At 35.8% G+C, this 19,820-nt stretch overlaps 2 protein-coding genes across 3 annotated transcripts in view; one reads left to right on the forward strand and one right to left on the reverse strand.

Annotated features, from left to right (window-relative positions):
* The first annotated feature begins 1,688 nt into the window (after positions 1 to 1,688).
* LOC110712152 lies at positions 1,689 to 4,060 on the forward strand. Its single transcript, XM_021890591.1, has 4 exons — positions 1,689 to 2,179; positions 3,126 to 3,177; positions 3,342 to 3,506; positions 3,769 to 4,060. The coding sequence occupies exons 1-4, from the start codon at positions 2,086 to 2,088 to the stop codon at positions 3,797 to 3,799; spliced, it is 342 nt and encodes a 113-aa protein (XP_021746283.1). The 5' UTR covers positions 1,689 to 2,085; the 3' UTR covers positions 3,800 to 4,060.
* A 204-nt stretch (positions 4,061 to 4,264) lies between these two features.
* The window catches only part of LOC110712151, a 42,140-nt gene continuing 26,584 nt past the window's right edge, over positions 4,265 to 19,820 (reverse strand). The window contains exons 19-36 of one of the 2 annotated variants that reach the window (XM_021890588.1): positions 19,135 to 19,212; positions 18,760 to 19,050; positions 18,404 to 18,601; positions 17,126 to 17,617; positions 15,561 to 15,722; positions 15,001 to 15,330; positions 14,151 to 14,233; positions 13,854 to 13,970; positions 13,387 to 13,615; positions 12,621 to 12,986; positions 12,187 to 12,288; positions 10,466 to 10,600; positions 7,639 to 7,727; positions 7,390 to 7,472; positions 7,195 to 7,310; positions 6,307 to 6,392; positions 5,380 to 5,479; positions 4,265 to 5,006 (exon numbers count right to left, since the gene is read on the reverse strand). In XM_021890588.1, the coding sequence (XP_021746280.1) occupies positions 4,941 to 5,006; positions 5,380 to 5,479; positions 6,307 to 6,392; positions 7,195 to 7,310; positions 7,390 to 7,472; positions 7,639 to 7,727; positions 10,466 to 10,600; positions 12,187 to 12,288; positions 12,621 to 12,986; positions 13,387 to 13,615; positions 13,854 to 13,970; positions 14,151 to 14,233; positions 15,001 to 15,330; positions 15,561 to 15,722; positions 17,126 to 17,617; positions 18,404 to 18,601; positions 18,760 to 19,050; positions 19,135 to 19,212 (3,123 nt within the window). In that variant the 3' untranslated portion in view covers positions 4,265 to 4,940. The other variant, XM_021890589.1, reaches the window with a different exon arrangement.

Raw genomic sequence — 19,820 nt, forward strand, 5'->3', positions numbered from 1 at the left:
CGTCTGTGTATGTTTTCTTCGACCCGTCCGCCTGAATGTGACGAACAGGTTTCCTATTTCCTGGAGTAGGAAAACGGTATTTTGTGAGGTCAAGGGCAGACGGCTCCCACTTCCTGGATTTAGGATGAGGAGTTCCCTCTCGCCCTTGTACCGGTTTCCTCTTGCCTGAGGTGGAAGGTTTCTTAGCCGACTGTTCCTTGGCCGGAACAAGCTTCTTATTAAGCAACTCTTGAATTTCTCCCTTGAAGTCCCTCATGAAGGTCATGAGTTCGTTCCTTGTGATGGGAGCAGACCCATCAGTCGCCTGCTGCCGAACAGACGGTGCGCCTGTTGGCTCACTTACAGTTTGAAAATGTTCCCGTTCCCTCCTTTCGGTCTGACGGGTACGTCGGGCCCTTAGGGTCCCGTCTGGAGCTGTGTGAGCTTCAACTTCAAGTTCATTGTCAGTATCATGGTCCGCCTGGACTTGAGGGTCGTCTAGGGGACGCCTCTCTTCAAAAGTCGGTACAAACGTGGATGCCATCTCAGAAGTACTCTCCCCACAGACGGCGCCAAAATGTTTCGGGGTTTTCTGGTGTCATGCGGGAGAGTTACAACACCGAGACTGGAACCGGACGCCTGTACCTGCAAAACAACGAAGACTCCTTGTGGTAGGAGTTCCGCCTCCAACGGTCAAGTTAGTACCTGATTAAGGAGTAATAAATGCGGAAATTAAAGTGATTTAGTCTCTCTAGGTGAGAGTGTTTAATGTGTAATCCGTGTGTTTTTCGAGTTCTCTCCCTCTTAATGAGGATTAAGAGGAGTATTTATAACCTCGGGAAGCGTGCCACTCTCTAGGTTTAGGGTAAACCTAGGGCTGACTGGGCCTCTAAACAGGATTGGGCCTTGTTGGCCGGTTTTCCCATTTGGCATGGGTGGACACGTGGCGTGTCTCAATTGGTCCGTAGAGGACGTATCTGTGATTGACACGTGGCAGGCTCCTATTGGCCTACGTGAAGGACACGTGGCGGAACCTGGTTGGTCCACTTGTCAGACGGCGATTGGTGGATAAAAATCACCTAATCAAGCTACACTTTGACTAGCTTTTTTGATTTATGGCTATGATAAAACATTGTCAAGTGGGATCTTGTTTGAATCGCCTCAATGTATATTTTATTAAAACCCAATTCTTATAATTTTACAATGTCGTGATTTAGAGATATTAAGCGTTAAAATAGTGCATTGGCAAGCGTGAAAAGAGAAAGGTGTCAACTAAAAAAAAAAACGGAGGATATAATAGCGACAATTTGGTTAAAAAATAACTTCGGCAACACATTGGGAAAAATTTACCCTTAGCTACAATTTGATAAAAAAAATAATCTCATGTTACAATCGGTCCAAAAATAGATTCCCTTTCTTTCAAATAAATAAAAAAAAAAAAAATTACCTCCATTTGTTTTTATTTGCAAAAATAAATTTTGCCTAAAGTCCGTACTAACCCATTTGTTGCAAATAAAAAGAAATGGAGGTAGTAACAAATTCCGATAAACCACCCGCAAATGCCTAATTTTAATTCATGTTACTTTTGTTTAACGATTCACTCTGTACAATTATTTGTTTAAAAAATTACTTAAAAGTAAAATAAGTTCAAGTTAAATAAACGCACCACCGCCAATAATGTTGCAAGCAAGAGTATCGAGTTGTTTTTTTTTTTTTTTTTTTTTTTTAAAAGATGCCCATTGCGAAGTTTAGCTTCGACTACATCCGGATCCGACTTGGGCCTCACACTTGGTTTATGACAGGTGAGTCTCCGAACATGAGTTTTGCATATGATGAGCCTCGAACTCGAGACCTTCCTTAAACGACATCAAATTGCTTACCACTTGAGCGGTTGAGCCAACTCTTGTTGGTGAGTATCGGGTTGGATTGTTGATTGTATTAATTGTGTACTTCGTATTAAATAGGGCCCGTAATCTTCTGCTCCGTATAAATATTGGGTTGGGCTCCAAATTAATTTGATCGATTCAAATTTCCCCGCCCTTTTCTTCCCAAAACGAAACAAACTACTTTCTCTCTCCTCATTCTCTGCTCTGAAGCTCGTCAACAATGGAGGGATCAACGGAGCAAGCAATCGTGCCTTCATCGCATCAAACGAATCCACTTCCTGAGCTCAAATCTCACTTCTCCACCGTCCTTTACGGTTTTTCTCTCTTTTCATCTTCGCTCTTTGTTTGAATTTTCAGTTTGAGTTCTTACAGTTGATTATCGATTTCCAGATCAATTAAAATTAGGTTAAATTTGCATTTCGTTGTTGTATTTTGTTATTTTGTAATTGATTACATTTTGTAGAATTGCGTAAGTTTTTTCGATGATAATGTGTTTGAATTCATCATCTCATTTCTATATATTTCAAGCTTAACATGTCAAATTTAGTTTCGCTTTGAATGTGTTGATTCACCACATTTTTTTACGAAAATTTAGGTTAAATTATCGAATTAGCTTTAATCTCTGTGTTTCTCATATGCAATTTGAGCAATGTTCACTGTTTTGATGTGTTCATATTCAAATTTCGATAAACATGATCAATGTTTTGCTCGAAGTTTCGAATTTATATCTGTATCTTCGTTGAATGTATTCGATTTCACTGTATAATATTTATCATCAAACTTTTAAATTGTTCGTCATCTATGCATTACGCTGATGCTTGATCTCTGATATTCAATCTTTTGTTTATCTCTGTAATCGATGATCATAAATTTTGATGAATTTTCTTTTTCGTTAAACATCGAAATTGCATATTGCTGTTTTTCGCAATTTTGTCTCTGTTTGAGCTAGTTTATTGATACTGATTTATTATATCACGGAGTAGTATTATTATGTTGCTGAATGTAATTGATTTCATGCTAGCACTGTACTTTATCGGCTTAGATTTGAATAAGAAGTAACAAAAATTGGATAAATTAGAAAAGTTCTTTAGATACAAATCATACAACAATGAATTATTTAACTCAAATTCATATTGTCATGTATCATATAATTGCTCTCGTGTTATTTATTGATGTCTGAATTTCTAAGACAAGCTGTTTTACGGATTTCGGATGTTAAGGGAGTTGCAAAGGTCTCAGACAAGCTATTTATAAATGCAGATCTTTCGCAGCAAGTAAAAGGAGCAATGGAAGATCTGCTTAAGATGATCAAGTGAATTTCACAATCTTTAGTCGAAAATTAAGCTGCTGGATAAAAACCAATACTTAATTTGCTAAATACTTCTTTCTTATCAGCATTTGAAATTCAGTGCTTGCTGTGATAATCACACAACCATGTTAATATGTTCGAATGCTTTTCCTTTGATAATTGTGCAGTGAAATTGATGGACACTCTGCGGAAGTAACTGAAGAAATGGAGAGGTGCAGAGAGTCTGCCCTTGAGAGGAGGAAGGCCATTGAGGAAGAAAAGGACTGTTTTCAGAAAGCTGCTTTTGCTGTTCTGGACATGCTGAATACCGGAGAGGGCAAACAAGATGATCAGTAAGATCCTATTGACTTTTATCAGATTATTATGTCACACTGTGATTCTATATGATCATTATTTCTTCATTATATACTTCCTCTCGAGTAATTCATCTCCTGAATTTATTTTAAGATTTGTGCTGTAGATTATTCGGCTAGCAGCAATAATTCGCATAAAAAAAAATAAAAAAAAACCCTTGCTTCAAGGCCTTGACGTTTTATGTTGTTTTGCGCTGTCTATATCAGTAAGTGATGCATTGTTTGATATTATATGCAACAGGATGTTTCTGGGAAATGGTACAGAGTACTGAAGAGAATTTGTCTCAAGTAAAAACTTGCAAAATAATATGGATACTGCAGTAAGTAATCAGTGCATATGCTGAAAATTCGACATTTTCAGGTTTGATTAGATCGTACTTAGCGTTTTGAGCCTTAAAAAGATGCTATAGTTCCTACAAATAATTTGTACAAAAACCCCAAAGTATAAGTCTTCTACTAGTAAAATTTACTGCATGTTTACAAATGTTATAATTTCTGTCAAAATCTTGTCAATTCATAAAAACCTGAAGGATTTTTGCCCTGATCAATCAAATTGACATTAGCAAAGCAAAATTCACACTATCATTTTTCTTGCCTTTTTTCCTTTAAGTATTTCCGTTATTCACAGAACTTTCAAATTAGTATCGCTATATAAATAATCATTTGTTCATACTAATCCCTCATTGTATGTTCTTCAAAGACCGTATTTATATGCACCAATATATCTGGGACATGAATAAGATTTGTAAACACTACACAACAATAAATTTTATTTAATCAATGCTTTTCTCTTTCAACAGTTTATATGTGCCTGCTTGTTCTTGAGCACAAATGTAATGTAGGAGCTGTCAAAACTTTGTTACAATCTAACATTCTTACAATGTAAACTATCTCACCAGGTATACTAAAACCTTTTCTTTTCCTAAACTGTACCCTAAATCTATCAACATAAGCCTCAACAACTACAAAATGGTGAAGTATGACTAAGGCCAATTATGTACAAACTCGGAAAGTTATATACAAACTCAGGGTACAGGCCGCAAGGAAGTTTGCTGTATAACTATAATCCTATATTTTCTTTTACCATGTGTAAACTTGTTGCATTTACATCTCAACAACACCAAACTCAATGCACATTCTTCTGTTGCTTGAAGTAGCAAGCTGCCATTTCAACAATTAGGTCCAGCAATGCAGCATGACCACCAAGAGTTTAATAGACATGCAGAACTGTCAGAAAACAAAGCTCTCAAAATTGGCATTTGGTTAAGATAAGTACAGAACTGGAGTTTGTCGATCCAAGTGTTGTTTTACAGATGAATCACCCCAAAAGAAGCATCATGCTTCTGCAGCAACTGACATCACCCCTTCAAGCCAAGTGCTATCTCCAATTAGTGTAATCACCTCAATAAAGAATTACATATATTGAGCCAACCATTGTTTGCACAAGTCAAGAACTGGGAGTGCATTCGCATGCAGAGCCTGCCCAATACACAAAACAAACTTTATATTATATCAAACCAGACCATATCAACAATCACATGAAAAAACCATATTATTTGACAGTAAACTATAAACTACATTAGTGCTGTGATCCTTGACACTTTTAGTTAGGCTGCTACGGCAAAGGACATGCAACATTGTCATGAAAGTAGAAGTTTAACAATAAGTTCTACAGTATATTTGACGAGAACAATTGGCATGACCTGACCTTTCAATCTACAGGGTAAATGTGTTTATTTGATAAAAATGTTGTGCATCTATAACTGTAGTCTAGCTCAGCAACATACATGGGCATGTGGCTTTATTGATTCTACTATAGAGGACATAAACCAGGACTCAGAGAAAATCAAACCTGATGTGCCACATATTGAACATCGGCCACACTGCCACTTCTGGAGGCAATTTGGAAAGCACCTTTTAGACGACCACAGACAACACAAGCCAACACCTTCCTGCACATACACAAGTACCATGTTTTTTAAAATCCAGATTACTTTCACAAGTAAAACCATATACAATTCTAGATATTTGTGTATGAGAATAGGATTATATAAACACACAAAAAAAAGGTCCATTAAAAGTAAAATGAAAACTACACTTATTCTAAGCCATAAATTTTCATTGAAAAAGGGGGGATCTAGAATTCAACCAGAGAGGGATTTTACAAAAGATTTTCATTCTGAGGGTTCCACACACCTGTTCACAATTCTTATACTCAAAGAAACGTCTGCTTCAAGCAATATATTACACTAAGGCAACACCATGAGCGCGAAATAGTTGAGAGCCAAAGAAGGGATACTGAAACTCTTCAATTGCAAATTCTGCCTCTTAATCTATGCATAAAATTATTTACTATGATTCAACAGGAAATCCCTTCTAGTTGTACTTACTTCCCGGTTGCTGTCTCCTTTTCATACCAGGAATAGTCTTTCAGTCTCAAATCCCTCCACCCTTTTTAGCACCTTCTAATTCAAGTAAGCATTTTTTTACCAGGGTTCTTGCGTCAAATCACTCAAGAATAGGGTTAGGCTGTGTGAAAACATGGTACCCATAACGGGATTTGTCTATGTTCAACAGAATTGTTAGCTATATAGGCACGTGCTTGAATTAGCCATCTCACCTGCTTGATAGCCATATTGCAAAGTAGCTTAATTGTACCAGCCAGTAGACTAAAATTACTAAACAATTGCTTTACTAAAAAGAACCACGGCCGCAGTCTATATACCTTTTATACACAAGTACATGAAATGTAACATACAAGAAGTTCATAGTTCATTACCTGTGGGTACTGATTAACATGTCTATGAGACGATCTGGGCGCTCCTTATGTTTGTTTGCATAAACATTTATGGCAGTCCCCAAAACCTAGAGCATCATAAAGTTAAAGACAATTAAAGCCAGGGATCAATGCAATTGTAGAAATCCCGATAAAATCCCAAGGGAGTAAAATATGTCCTGGATTATTAGGCAATGTGCATAGAACTAAAAGGTAATAAAAACAAATTAGAGCCAGTAGATGATTAGGCAGCAATATAACACATCTCACATTTTGAAGGAAATGATGATAGGTTCCTTAATCATTTAACAGGTTGACAAGCTCTAAGGTGGCAGGTCAAAACACGGTATAATTCAAACTGGAGGTTAGTTTGACTTGCACTTTTATTCAAGGAGAATGATAAGTTCAAGCACAAGTTAAACAGTTAAAGAAACTAATTAAGGAAATTAAAAAAATTGTACTCGATATTATTTCTAAGGCCAACTGTTTTCCTTTAATAAGCATTAAAAAATAAGAAAACCAAGGGCTTTGATTTAGCTTTGTAATTCGGGTTTAAGCCAAAATTAAGCATCTTCCTCGCTAAATTATGCAGATATGTTGTTTTAGCTCAACTTATCGTCTATGACCTCCTAACTCCTAAGCTAAAGAGATAAAACATATTTCAAATTCCAAGCCAGATATTTTCTTTGTTCTTCTCGAGCCTTCTTGTGGCTCATCTTCAACAATAGTTTTTAAAACAGAGGCTAATCTAAAACTGCGAAAAGAAAACCATGTTCAATGTAGTAACAGAAATACAGTTACAATGATCTGATGAATAATCATGCTAGAAGAACTAAATATCCCACTTGATTACGTTGTTGATACCAATGTTAAGAAAAGAAAAAGAAGTACCTCATCCCATTCATCATCAAATATATTCCCCTTAATGTTCCTTAAAAATTCAGTCAACAGGTTCCCCTTTTTCCTTTCAGCAAGCGATGCAGCGACCGCAGCATAAATATCCACAGCTGTAGATATTGAGTTAGAGCCACAATATGTATGCTTAAGCAAGATGACATCAATAAAAGCAGGCAATAAATAGGTTACCAGGAAGATCAAATTGACAGACAACTTGGTAAGCCAAGTCAAAGTTCTTCTCTGCAAGAGTTTCTGCAATTTGACACCTCCTCCTGTAAAAGCATTCCAGAAATAGAAATGAGATATAGGCCCTCACAAGGCGTATAAATGAAGCTGATTACATAGCAGGAGGGAGTAAATTCCAGATAAATTATGATTTCTTTTCTACACTTAATAAATGGACACTACTAATCTGTACCACCAAGAAGTATCAGAGACCTGAACGTTTCAGGATCATTTGGATTTCCAAAGACAGAATGTTTCCACTGTGGACCTTCAGTTTCATTCAGGCATTTCACAACTTCAACCTATGATGGTAGAGAAAACACTAGAAGCGCATTAGTTTTCAAAACCATCAATTTACCAGCATCACAAAACACGTCAGAGAAAAGACAAGAAAAATAGATGTGCTAGATAAACACAATAAGCAGGATTGAACGGGGGCTAGGGATTGAGTCCATCCAACATCCATCACTCATAGTCATACAACTTTTTTGTTATACAAATTTAAGAATGTACTGTAACCTATACCAATAACATATTAATTTAAATTATAGTATCATAGCTGTAGCAGTGTAGCCTATAGTTCTTCTGTTAATTTAAAATGAAGGCAAAGGTACTGCGTAACAGAAAAGAGGGGTCATGTTAAGGGGCTATCACATGTATTATTGAATACAGAAATGCCGTTAATCAGAGAGAACAAAATTTCTGGGAGAGGGAACACATCTGGAGCAGTACTCTTTCAGATATTACTATAAGCATAGTAGCAGCAACATAATACACCAGACAGAAATTACAGAGAGATCCTATGAGCATGAGACCAAAGGAACACTATAGTTATTACCCTTTTTTAGAAACTATACTAACTAGACACCTCATTTTGGAAGGCAGACCAACAACCTTGTGCCCCAAAATTTTGGCTGAAACTCACATAAGACACCTATGAATGCTTCATGTTCGCACATTAGGCAATAAAATATTATTGTGTCTGCAAACCTCCGGCAGATCTTTAGTTTTTCAGTTACCCAATACGGGGTTTCACACAATAATTAAGCTTGCTTTATGACCACAGCAGTTCAAATGATGGTAGATAGAAGAAAATATGTGTTTGGTATCCTGAGCTCTTTTTTGATGTTCGGGCCTTTTATAGTTCCAATGAAATGTTGCAAACGAATCATACCAATATAATACTATCAAGACACAATAGTTTTATAGTATCTGAACACAACTAAAATGTGAAATTTTCGTGAATTATATAAGTCTATATTTGTAGTAGGTACCAAGCAGCCATATACTTTTTTTCTGGAAAAGACAGTCAAAGGGGTTTGTGTGAATAGTGTAAAATTTCCAACCTTGCGATTGAAAAAGCAGGAAGTACTTTTTATTTTATTTTTATTTTCCAATAATTATTTGGCAATTCTTGTTGGCATTTCTATGATTTGTCATGTTCGTTTGATAATAAAGCACACATTAGTCCTCTCTCTATTTACTTATATAGGTATCTATCCAATCCGAACATATAACAAGTGACACTAGCTACTTGTGTTTGTTATCATCAACACACAAAACGAGTCTACTGCCTGATATCCAAATAATTAAAATTTTAGATTCACCCACTAACCCCTATCTCAAAATAAGCTCACATTGAAATATTAAAATGTCCCTGAAAACTTATGCACTTTGAATGGGTGTATCTCCAAATATACATTGTATAGCCATATTTTTTATTTTGTCGATAGTTTCAAGAAATCCACTATAAAATAGGCAAATTGGAACACCATTAAAAGTTACTCTAGTCACAAGGGCATCCTTAGTCACGCCAAAATTACGGAGAAAGCTAGTATGGAAGATTGGAAGGCGTAAACAAAAATATGCATAAGTCTGGGACAGAGAAAAGAAAGGGGCATCACTAAATGTACTAGGTGTAGAGTATAGGGAAAAAAAAAGGTCATTTTCAACCATATCCTCATTTTAAACCAATATCTAACCACATGGAACAAACGAAATGATTTTGCTATGTCAAATGGAACAATTCCCAAGTATTAATTAGAGTCAAATGGACCTAAACTAAATGATTTGATCAAAAAGGACCAACAATAAACCAAACTTGAAACGGACCAAACATCTTACCTACTCTCTACATTTTATCACAAAACTTCAAACTTATTAATCTCAATCACACACCAATTATATTACACCCTAATAGTCAACATAGATTTTAGAACATTTTGAGATCGATAACAAAAGATAATTATTACCTAATCTAAATCTCTAATTAAAATAAAAGATAAACAATACCTAATTATTAAATCTAACAATTACCTAAAACATAACTATTAGCAAACTAGATCTAATCAACATGACATCATCGAGGTAGAAACAAAAGAAAAAAACTATATCTTCCATATTCACATCAACAAAGAAATAAATTCCACAACAAAGGAGCACATAGATACAAGGCAATAACTTAATTCTTCTGTTATATATACCCAATACAAGTATCAAATTTTACTTAATCACAAAGCACCAAGTGTTGTTTTTCTCCGGTTTCATAACATCCAAAACAGCTAGCAGAGTAATAGGCTAATACAGTCAAAATAACTCCTCCAAAACAGTTAAAACAAGATCTCAATTACAAGCTAAGTTAGCTAACAATCAAATTTGCTCCAAAAGATGATAATTGCAAATCCCATCCAACTCCAATTTGGATCCATCAAGTCACATTATTCCTTGATAAAAGTACATAATCCCAGTGCCAACTAGCAAGATTAACTCAAGCAAAAAAAAAAAAAAAAAAAAAAAAAAAAAAAAAAAAAAAAAAAGGTGGCAAAATTGCACATATATTAATCCATAGCTGCTTGACCACTACATCATTTAGAGTCGGAAATGTAAGGCAGCACTATCAGAAACTATAAAGCAAATGTATTACAAGAAACACATAATTGGTATTCTTCATTTTGATCCCATGAACATTAGCAAGTAGAAACAAGTCAACAAAATCCCAAAGACTATAAATCATAAGATTTTAATGAATTGATGCAATTACCTGAATAGCAGCCCGAGCTGAAAGTTTGTTGAGTCCTTCCTCAGTAAGTTTCTCCGAGGCACTTTTACCTCGAATGCCTTTTCCGACAAGTTTAGCTGTCTCTCTACGGGCTGTTATCCCATCATCAAAATGTACCTACGCTCAAAATAAAAAGGAAAACAAATATAAATAGTGCATGTGCATTGCAGTGGTCTACATGCAAGTTAGATACACTCTCCAACGAGCAGTGTATGGTATGTGTTTGTAGTTCTAAGGTCTTATTGACTTAATCTGGAGTCTGGACTATGTAAATACTTTGGTATTAGGGAGTTGATAGGGTCTTTGTAACTTATGCCATCTGAGCGTATTGTAAACCCACATATGATCACTTATTTTAAAGTGAGTTGTGGCTTGGAGATCAAGATAGCATAATTATATTCCAAATAGTTCGCAAGTCTTATCACATATAATTATGATATTATATCCTCACTTAGGTAAATTTACCCACAAAATGAGAATTTTTAGCAACATCACATCCAGTGACACAGCCTTTAGCCAATGACAACCATTGACGCAAACTTTTCACAATAAAAAATTTAACACGAACTTTATCACTGCGGAAACTCAATGACATTATAGTCACCAGAGTGGATCTCAGACCAAAAAGTTTTAAAAACAGTAAAATAATAGAAAAATAAATTAATACATTAAAATAAAATAACCCACGCAATTTTATTTTATTTTAAATAAACAATTCATCCTTCCTTTCTTTCTCTCTCCTCTCTTCCCTTCTCCACCTAGTTCTCTTTTCCTCCACTCTATGGGTTTTTATGACTTACAAATCACCGTTGAAAGCATTAACTCCGAAATGCACTCTCTCTTAGAGAATTAGGTGGAGAGGGAAGAAGAGGTGGAGAGAGAGAAAAGAGAGAAGAAATGAATTTTTAATTTTTATATTTATCTTTTAGGGAGATTTTTAAATTTTAATGCTTAAAATTTTGATAATCACTAAAAAAATTCAAATTTTTTTGGCTAGTGGGACCTATATCTAGTCATTGAACATGTTTGGTGATACTGATAAAGTTCATGTGAATTTATTTAGTGTGAAAAGTTCATGTGAATGATTGTATTTTGGCTAAACTTTGTGTCGCTTGGTGTGATTTCACCTAAATTTTCAGTGGCTACACCGTGTTTCAACTTATTTCTCCCTTCTCATGCTTGTTTTCTTCCCTTACTTCAGCTGTTAAGTATTTCAGTTACCCACAGACAACCAATAGTCAAAGATATTTCAACTTCAATAAATAAATGATAATACTAATTCATTAAAAAACTAATACATAGCTCATAAAATCCTGTAAATACTACAGGAGAAAGGGATCACAAAAGTAGACAGCTTAAATGCTTGCTTCTCTATGCTCATTAAAGACGGGTAATAAAAATGGTTGCTCAAGAATTATGAACAGAAACAAAATTTAAATTATAATTAGCTCACAAATTAAGTCCAGAAAATGCAGGCTTATTTAATCATCAGTTTTTATACTCTGCTGTTAAAGGAGGACAACCGATGATATCAACAAAAGCAAATTAAATTAAGTTAATCATATCTTTACTAAAGCCTACTGGATTCACAACAGCTAGTACTAGACTTATATGGAGTATATACCCTATAAAGAATAAAGAGAGTGAAGAGGCAGAAGAGCTTTTGCCATTACAAAATGCAGTGATTGAGAGGTTAGTGGTACCTTGGCATTTTGCAAATGCTTTACCGCATCTTCTTGGGACAAAGAATTCATAAATAACTGAATACAGCAAAGACCAGCAGCAACATGATCTCTTTTAATCACCTGCATCAATAATAATGATAATAGGAGATCAGTCAAAATTTGCATTAATGAACTAATGAGGAAGATAAGTATAGCCAGAAATATGATTGATGACAATAATGGGGAAAAAATGAAAGCAAACTGGTCTCAGCAGGCGCAATTTTAAACCTTAGTATGATTGATGACAGGTACAAAAGCCAAAGCATCCCAACGTAAACAACACAATTTTCATATACTTAAAAGATAAGTGTATGAAAGATTTTGCAGTATTTGGATGGATTACAGAAGACATACACAGGGCACTCAATGCAAACTTTACTTTGACTGACAGTTAATGAGGGATTTTGAATTACCAGAAACTTGTAGAGGTAGTTAAAATGTTTATGAGTCTCGCAATAGTTGCATATTTTAGCCAATGCCATCTCAGTATACTTATTTACAGCAGAGTCTAGGGATGCTGAAGATGAAATCCTCGCAGAAATCACTTCTTCCAACACAGACATAGCACCATAGTTTATACAAAATTCGCATAAACTGTCAATGGTGCCATAATCAGTTACCACAGAGTCTGGTCTCTGTGGAGATGAAGATGAAGTAACTGTCCCGACAGATGATGGTTGAGGAGGTAGAGGAACACCGTCAGGAGGAAAGAATAGCAAGCAAGCATCATTATAATGTCCATGCCTGAACATAAAATCTAGCAAATCCTGTCGTGCATACTGCATAAGAAGAGAAAATTACTTACACCTAAACGCCAGTGGATATTTTACAGCATAGGAATTCGCAAAAGGAGAATAGGGAGTGAACATCACATAGTAAATTCCAAAACTGCGAAAAAAAAAAAAAAAAAAAAAAAACTAAAATATGTAGTCAATCCTCACTGCCTACAGGCAATAGCTACACTGACTATAGCAGCATAGACTTCAAGAATCACAATTTAAACATCAGAAGGGCAGCAGTATCCTGTAAGTAAAAGACAAAACAAAATCACGTAGAAGACCTCACTAAACCCATGTTAATGACAACAAATAAAAGGCCAACTGACCAAATTCTCCTTTAATTTTTACTCCAACACTGATCACATATACTAATAGGTTAAATTAAATTTCCGATTCTTACATCTTGAAGGTAGTTGACACATTCAAGGTACCGAATATTATCCAGATTGCTGCGTGGTCCATCATCATAATCTGTGCCACTCATTGAGCTACTATTTTCAGGCTCTTGGGACCCCCTTGACCTCTCTGAACGAGGAAAAGTAGATGGCATGTGCAGGACATTAAGATATGAATCTGCAGATAGAGAATCATCTAGAATTGTCGGTGCACTTTTTGCAAGATGTTCATACCTGTAACATATATTACAACAATCAGCTACTAAAGTACATTTCTTTCTTGACAACTACATTTTTCTTTTTTTTTTTTGGTTTTATAGATATCATTTAATAGGATTACCTCAAACGAATTATCTAACACACAATGTCTATAATCAATGCTTATGCAACTGATAATCCAGTATGCATACATAGCAATCTCTTTCTCTAGGAGAAAAAAGCAAGGTAAAAAAAGACGGCATATCCCACTTACATGGAACGAACTGCAGACACATCAACTGGAGGACCACCTTCAATAGTGTTAATGATGTCCAAAATAACTGGTGCAACATGGAAGTCAGGATCGATCTTGCGCAGTTGGAGAGCTTGTCTGCATGTCAGCAGGAAAGTGTCAAACTATCAATCATAAGCCTCTACATCTGTCACCCATTTCTCTTCCACCCAAAGGAAAAACTGAGAAACTATATAAACAAAAAGACCTGGAGAGAGCATTCAAAACTGAAAAGGAAAAAGAATACCAGAGACTTTGAGCAGTGTAGGAAATACATACATAAATTTCACACGGGCCTGTGAATAGTGCTCCATACGAAGTAAAGCATGCCCCCATGCGATCCATACGGGAAAAAGATCAATCTGAAAAGTGAACAAAGCAAACTCAAAAATTTCTTATTCAAGGGAATATGCAACAAACAGTTAATGTCATCTTTGCAAAGAGATTAACCCAAGCCAACTTAAACAATAACTAAGAGGGGTATACAGGTAGAGTTGCAGATCTAGTGAAGCACAGTTAAATATCCATGGTGAATTGGTGATAATGGACATTTACTGTATATTTAGATAGAGAAAAGTGGAGGAAAGGAAAAGAAGAGAAAGGAGGGATGCATTGTTTGGATATCTAATGCAAGGAGGGAGGGGAGGGAATTGAAAGGATCCATTTTCTTTCCTCTTTTAATAAACCAAATCCCTCCATGGTTGAAGAGGTTTAGAAGGAAAATGGAAGGTCACCTTCTCCCCCTCCTCACCTCCCTTTCCCTTCCCCTTCTTTATTGTATCCAAACATAGTGATAACAATCAGCTCAAATTCATAGTTTAGACAAGTCACCTTAGGTCAAAGGAAGCCTTACAAGGAGCAATGCAGCTTAAGAATACTATAACAGACTTTTCTTGGAAAAAAAAAGGGGGGGGGGGGGGGGGTGGGGGGCGGGAGAATTTGTTTATGGTAACCTCCATTAAAGTTAAATTTCAAGTTAAACTACCATTCAGTTTCATAACTCTCCAATTCTTTTTACTAATCTACTAGGCTAATAGCAGTGCAAGACTGTACTCTCCTAAATACTGCCTACTGTGGGATCTTACCAAAATAGAGATGGGGTCAATCAATTTAAAACAGAGGGAAGTACCTTGCACTTTTTGCAAGTATAGACAGCCATGCTATAACGTTCCTCCCCAATCAATCTGTCACGAAGACACGCAGATGACTCCTGGTCAGCAATATCATCAAGAGAAACAGCAATTCCTGATCCAAGAAGGCTCTGAAGTAATTCCGCATGTCGAAGCCAGGCATCAGCTTGCGACAAGAGCTCAGATAGTTCATCTGTAATTTGATTACCAGCACTAGAGCTTCCAGCTTCAGATGATCCATCATCTGCATCCTTGCTTCTTTCAGAATTACCAGGTAAGTCACTGCTCCCAACAAGTTTCTTAAGCAGTGATCTAGCATAGAGTAGTCCCTGCAGACATTGAAACACAGTCATCATGTAAGCTGCAAAATCCAAGTAATGTGTACAATCTGAACAGCCTATTCGACACTTACAAGTCCCAATCCAAATGCCCACCCCTCTGCCCACTAGCATATAGTACTCATTGAGAAACAAAGGTGAACAAAGAACAACTTGTAACCAGAGACAAAAAGCCCAACAAATTTAATAATAAAAAAAAAAATAGCTCAGTCGGTCACTACCTCTACAAATGTTTCTGTTGCATGGTATGCTTGCCCAATAATTTCAACAGAAGCATTCTCGGGAAGTTGTTGAGAGCTTAAAACGCACTTCATTTGATTGACACACAAATCTATGGCACCTTTTGCAGAAATTGTTCCATCAGAACACAAGGAAAGAAGTGCCTGAAGAGAAGAGACACAACAAGCATAAAAGCTAAAATCTAAATAATAACAATAAGAAAGAAATATAGCTTAATCAACAATTCAACATCAAGGTACGAAGGCAAGCAGAACTGCAGGTACAGAGAAGCATGAAATGCAATGGCAATTGATCATAAAAATGTATTTCTCAACATTATCTAACAATGTAAATAATATCAATCAAGTTAATGTGCAAAACAAAACAGCACGATATCATAATTAGATTACCAGTCAAAACTTTAATTTTCACCCACCCAAAAAATAAAAAAAAAAAGAAAAAAAAAAAACACTCTATACTCATGGAAGCCAGTGTGATGACGTTGTAATCAAGATAAGAGCCAACAACTTGCTCTTTGTACCACTTAAACCAACTTTGGGCCTATTATCTCTAAGAAGAAATTTTCATTAAAGGAGTAGGCGAAAGCTTGATTCTAAGGAGGGAGAACAGGTCATTTATAAGATGGCGAAGAGAAGACAAAAGGCGAGGAAGGATATTGGCATGGTAAAGTGTGTCAAAGATAAGAACCAAAATGTTTTAGTACAAGATGAAGACATTAAGAACAGGTGGATGGGGTACTTCAACGAATTGCTTAATGAAAGTCAAGGAGTTGTGATAGGAGATACCTTTGTGAGTGATGAAGAAATCAACATGCAGAATGTGCGGAGGATTAGGAGAGTAGAGGTAGAGACCGTACTGAAGAAGATGAAGCCTAAGAAAGCAGTTGGTCCTGATGGTATATTGGTAGAGGTATGGAGGAATTTGGTTAAGATTGGTATTGATTGGTTAGAGGACCTCTTTAACAAGATATGAAGGGACATATGGATCTCAAAAGATTGGAGGAAGAGCACCTTGGTCCCGCTCTATAAAAACCAAGGAGACGCTCAAGATAGTTTCGAGGGATCAAACTTATGAGCCACACTATGTTTTAATTTATTACCCATATGTTCTAAACTTTAAATCATGTGTTCTAAATTTTTAATCATATGTTCTTAATTTTAGATCAGTTCTCATATAAGTATGGGATCTCATATATATCTCAAAAAGGATCACAAATAAATTTACTGGACAGAGGAGTAATTCACTAATTTGTTGTGGGATAATGTAACATAAACTGCATTGTCATGGGCTAAAGCGGCCACAGTCCACCAGCCGGGGCTGTCAAGAGATGATTAAAATAACAAATATATTGGGTTGATCAATAATTCTGTTTCCTAGGAGGACAACTTGTCCTTGTTTGCTGATTTCATTTTTTGCTGTTAAATATGCTCTCGTTTTCTCATCACTAATAAATAAGAAGTTATATTTCCAGAAAAATTCAGTTAGTATTTAATACCTGATATTCTGAAATCATACATGCATACCTTAATAAGGTGATTACGCATACCTTAAATAAGATGATGTCTGGAGCACTGTCATATCGATGAGAAGAACGGACACCATCATCCTTCTTTGGGTCACCTGTCAGCATCCATTCTTCAGCAATTGACACAGAAGGAAGTCGATCTTGTCCATCAGCAGTTAACGAGGAAGCATGATCTTCTTGAATTCCTGTCATTGTTTCCCATGCAACTTTCTCAGACGGTGTTAAAACAGAGCTTTTCCTCTTTTTGTGTGGCTCCTTTGGAGGGACTTTGTCTGCAGATCCACGTGGAGTCCAAGAAGAAAATGCCCGCCGAGCCTCCTTTTGCAAGTTACTAAAACTACTGGTCAAAGATGATTTTGTAGGAGTTGCAGTTTTTGTTTTCTGCTTAAGTCTAGAGCCAGATACAGATATTCGTGTTTCTCTGGGTGGGGAGCTGATACTGACAGCAATGGCCTTGGTACCATATTTGAGAATTACATTGTCGTCCCTAAGCGAAGGAAACTCCTTAAGGATCTGAAGAAGAATTCAACAAGCTCACCATAAGAACTAGTAACAAAGTAATTAGTTAGATATCTAATATTATCTAAAGAGAAAAAAAATAAATAAAAAAAAAAAAAATCGGCTAAAATGAAGTACACTAATAAATCAGCACGAACTTCAATATCCCGGCAGACAAATCTGATAGACAAACAACAATTTAACATATACTTCCTCCGTTCTTATTTAATTGCAACGTGGGTGTTTCATGCTTTCCAATGCACATTATATGCAATTAATATCTTATATAATACCCAAGTAAAAAATATAAATATAAAAGTTAAATTAATATCTTATATAATACCCAAATGACTGTTTTTCCTAAAATTTGAACCAAAATGTTTTAGTACAACTATGTAATGGAAATAGATCGAGGATGAGAGAGAAAGATAAGCAAGGTGTTTTAGGTGAATGAATGAGAAAACTAAGCAACCAAATTAAATCTAAAGGATAACTTGGAATGTCTACTGGAATTGGTAATGTCGTGCACTCTCTGCCCAAATACCTGTCTTAGGTGAATGAATAAGAGTAAAAAATATGTATATTGAGAAGTAAAATTATGCACATTTTATTTAAATTTTATGCACATCAAATATAAATCGAAAAATATATGCACATTCAATTAAAAACCTTTGCACATTCAGTACAAAATATATGCATATAAAATCCTTCTCGTTTTAACAAACTTCTCATTTGACCCTATATATATATATATATATATATATATATATATATATATATATAATTGGAGCTACAACTTACCAGAGAAGCAGACTGTAACTGTTTTCTCATCAACAGCACCTCAAGGATCAGTTGAGGATGCTCATGGAGGGATGAGCATCTTTGCTGCCATGGCAATGGCAAGGCAGAAAGCACACGAAGACCCAAAGCCCATGAGTTCAGCCTAGATACCTCAGCATCAGATAGATTACTGTCCTTCCGTTTCAGAAAAAAGTGAACCTACAGCAGATGGGAGATGTAACTATATCAGAAATTGAACTCCAAAAAGTTAATAGCACATTCAAAATAATGAAGGGTGCCTTTTTGTGTGTGGTTATGTTAGAAGAGATTGAGCACAACAAAACAGTAATAGAGCACCAGGATTGAAAAATAATTACAAGAAGTTGCTTTGATCTCAGGTTAGGCAAAAGTTGCATAGCTCCCATTGCAACAGGTAAAGCATCATTTGAGTCACGCAAAGATGAAAGAAAACGTGAGGCTTCAGCTGGACCCCCTCCACTCAATGGGTCTGCTGTAAGAAGCTTGACAAGCTGTCTTCCTTGTAATTCTCTACGAAGATCAATAGACAATCCGGCACTCTCAGCTACCTCCAAAGCAGCAGAAACAGCTCCCTTTTCAGCTAATTTAAGTGCTAAGCCCTCAGGATCATCCTTGCAAGCTGCTTCAACCTTATAAAGCAAATAATACAGAAAAGATAATTCAGCACTGTAAGCAATTTTGAACATGAGAGCATCCAAAACAATACTACAAACCTCCTGCCAACTTCGGTACTGGTCATCTGCAGATAATATGTGCTTGTACTTTTGTAAAGCTTGTTTTCGTTGTAGGACCTAATCATCAAAAAAAGATCACATGTCAATAATTTTCTTTTAGGGGCTGTGATTCTGGGGGTGAACTACAACAAGTGCAATATTACAATCCAAGTTGTGGTAATGGAATCCAAAGGGTTAAGCTGTTAGTCTTGAAAAGATGAAAGATAGTAATATCTATTAGCATTTAATGAAATCATTCAATCCAAAATAATCCATGGTTGGGAGACAGTGAGGTCTTAAGTGGAATAACAGTGTCACAGGGATGGTTGCAAACAACCAGATAAATCTGACTTGAAAAAAAAAAAAAAAAAAAAAAAAAAAAAAAAAGAAGAAGAAGAAGAAAGATAACAGGGCATCCATTGACAAAGGAAGGTACCAATGATTGGCTGGGAAACTCATCTTTCAATTAGAAGCATATCAAGTTTATTTGAATGTGAAAAGCATATACATGGATAATCCCAAAATTCACATGGAAGTTGTTCATAGGATTAGAAATGAAGCAACTTTTATAATATCAGCATCTAACTTATCAAATATGGCTTTAGATGGTCAAATTCGACCATGAAAACTTCATACCTAAAGTTTTTATGTTTGAATATGACCTTTAAAACCTTATGGTGGAGGTG

This window comes from Chenopodium quinoa, unplaced genomic scaffold (assembly GCF_001683475.1).
Source record: "Chenopodium quinoa cultivar QQ74 unplaced genomic scaffold, ASM168347v1, whole genome shotgun sequence".
Lineage (NCBI taxonomy): Eukaryota > Viridiplantae > Streptophyta > Magnoliopsida > Caryophyllales > Amaranthaceae > Chenopodium > Chenopodium quinoa.

What these genes read in the sequence shown, in the direction of transcription:
- LOC110712152 (XM_021890591.1), top strand. Translation starts at nt 2,086, where the DNA reads ATGGAGGGATCAACGGAGCAAGCAATCGTGCCTTCATCGCATCAAACG. An exon ending in CTTCTCCACCGTCCTTTACG is followed by an intron (nt 2,180 to 3,125) that starts GTTTTTCTCTCT and finishes TTATAAATGCAG; the next exon opens with ATCTTTCGCAGCAAGTAAAA. An exon ending in GATCTGCTTAAGATGATCAA is followed by an intron (nt 3,178 to 3,341) that starts GTGAATTTCACA and finishes ATAATTGTGCAG; the next exon opens with TGAAATTGATGGACACTCTG.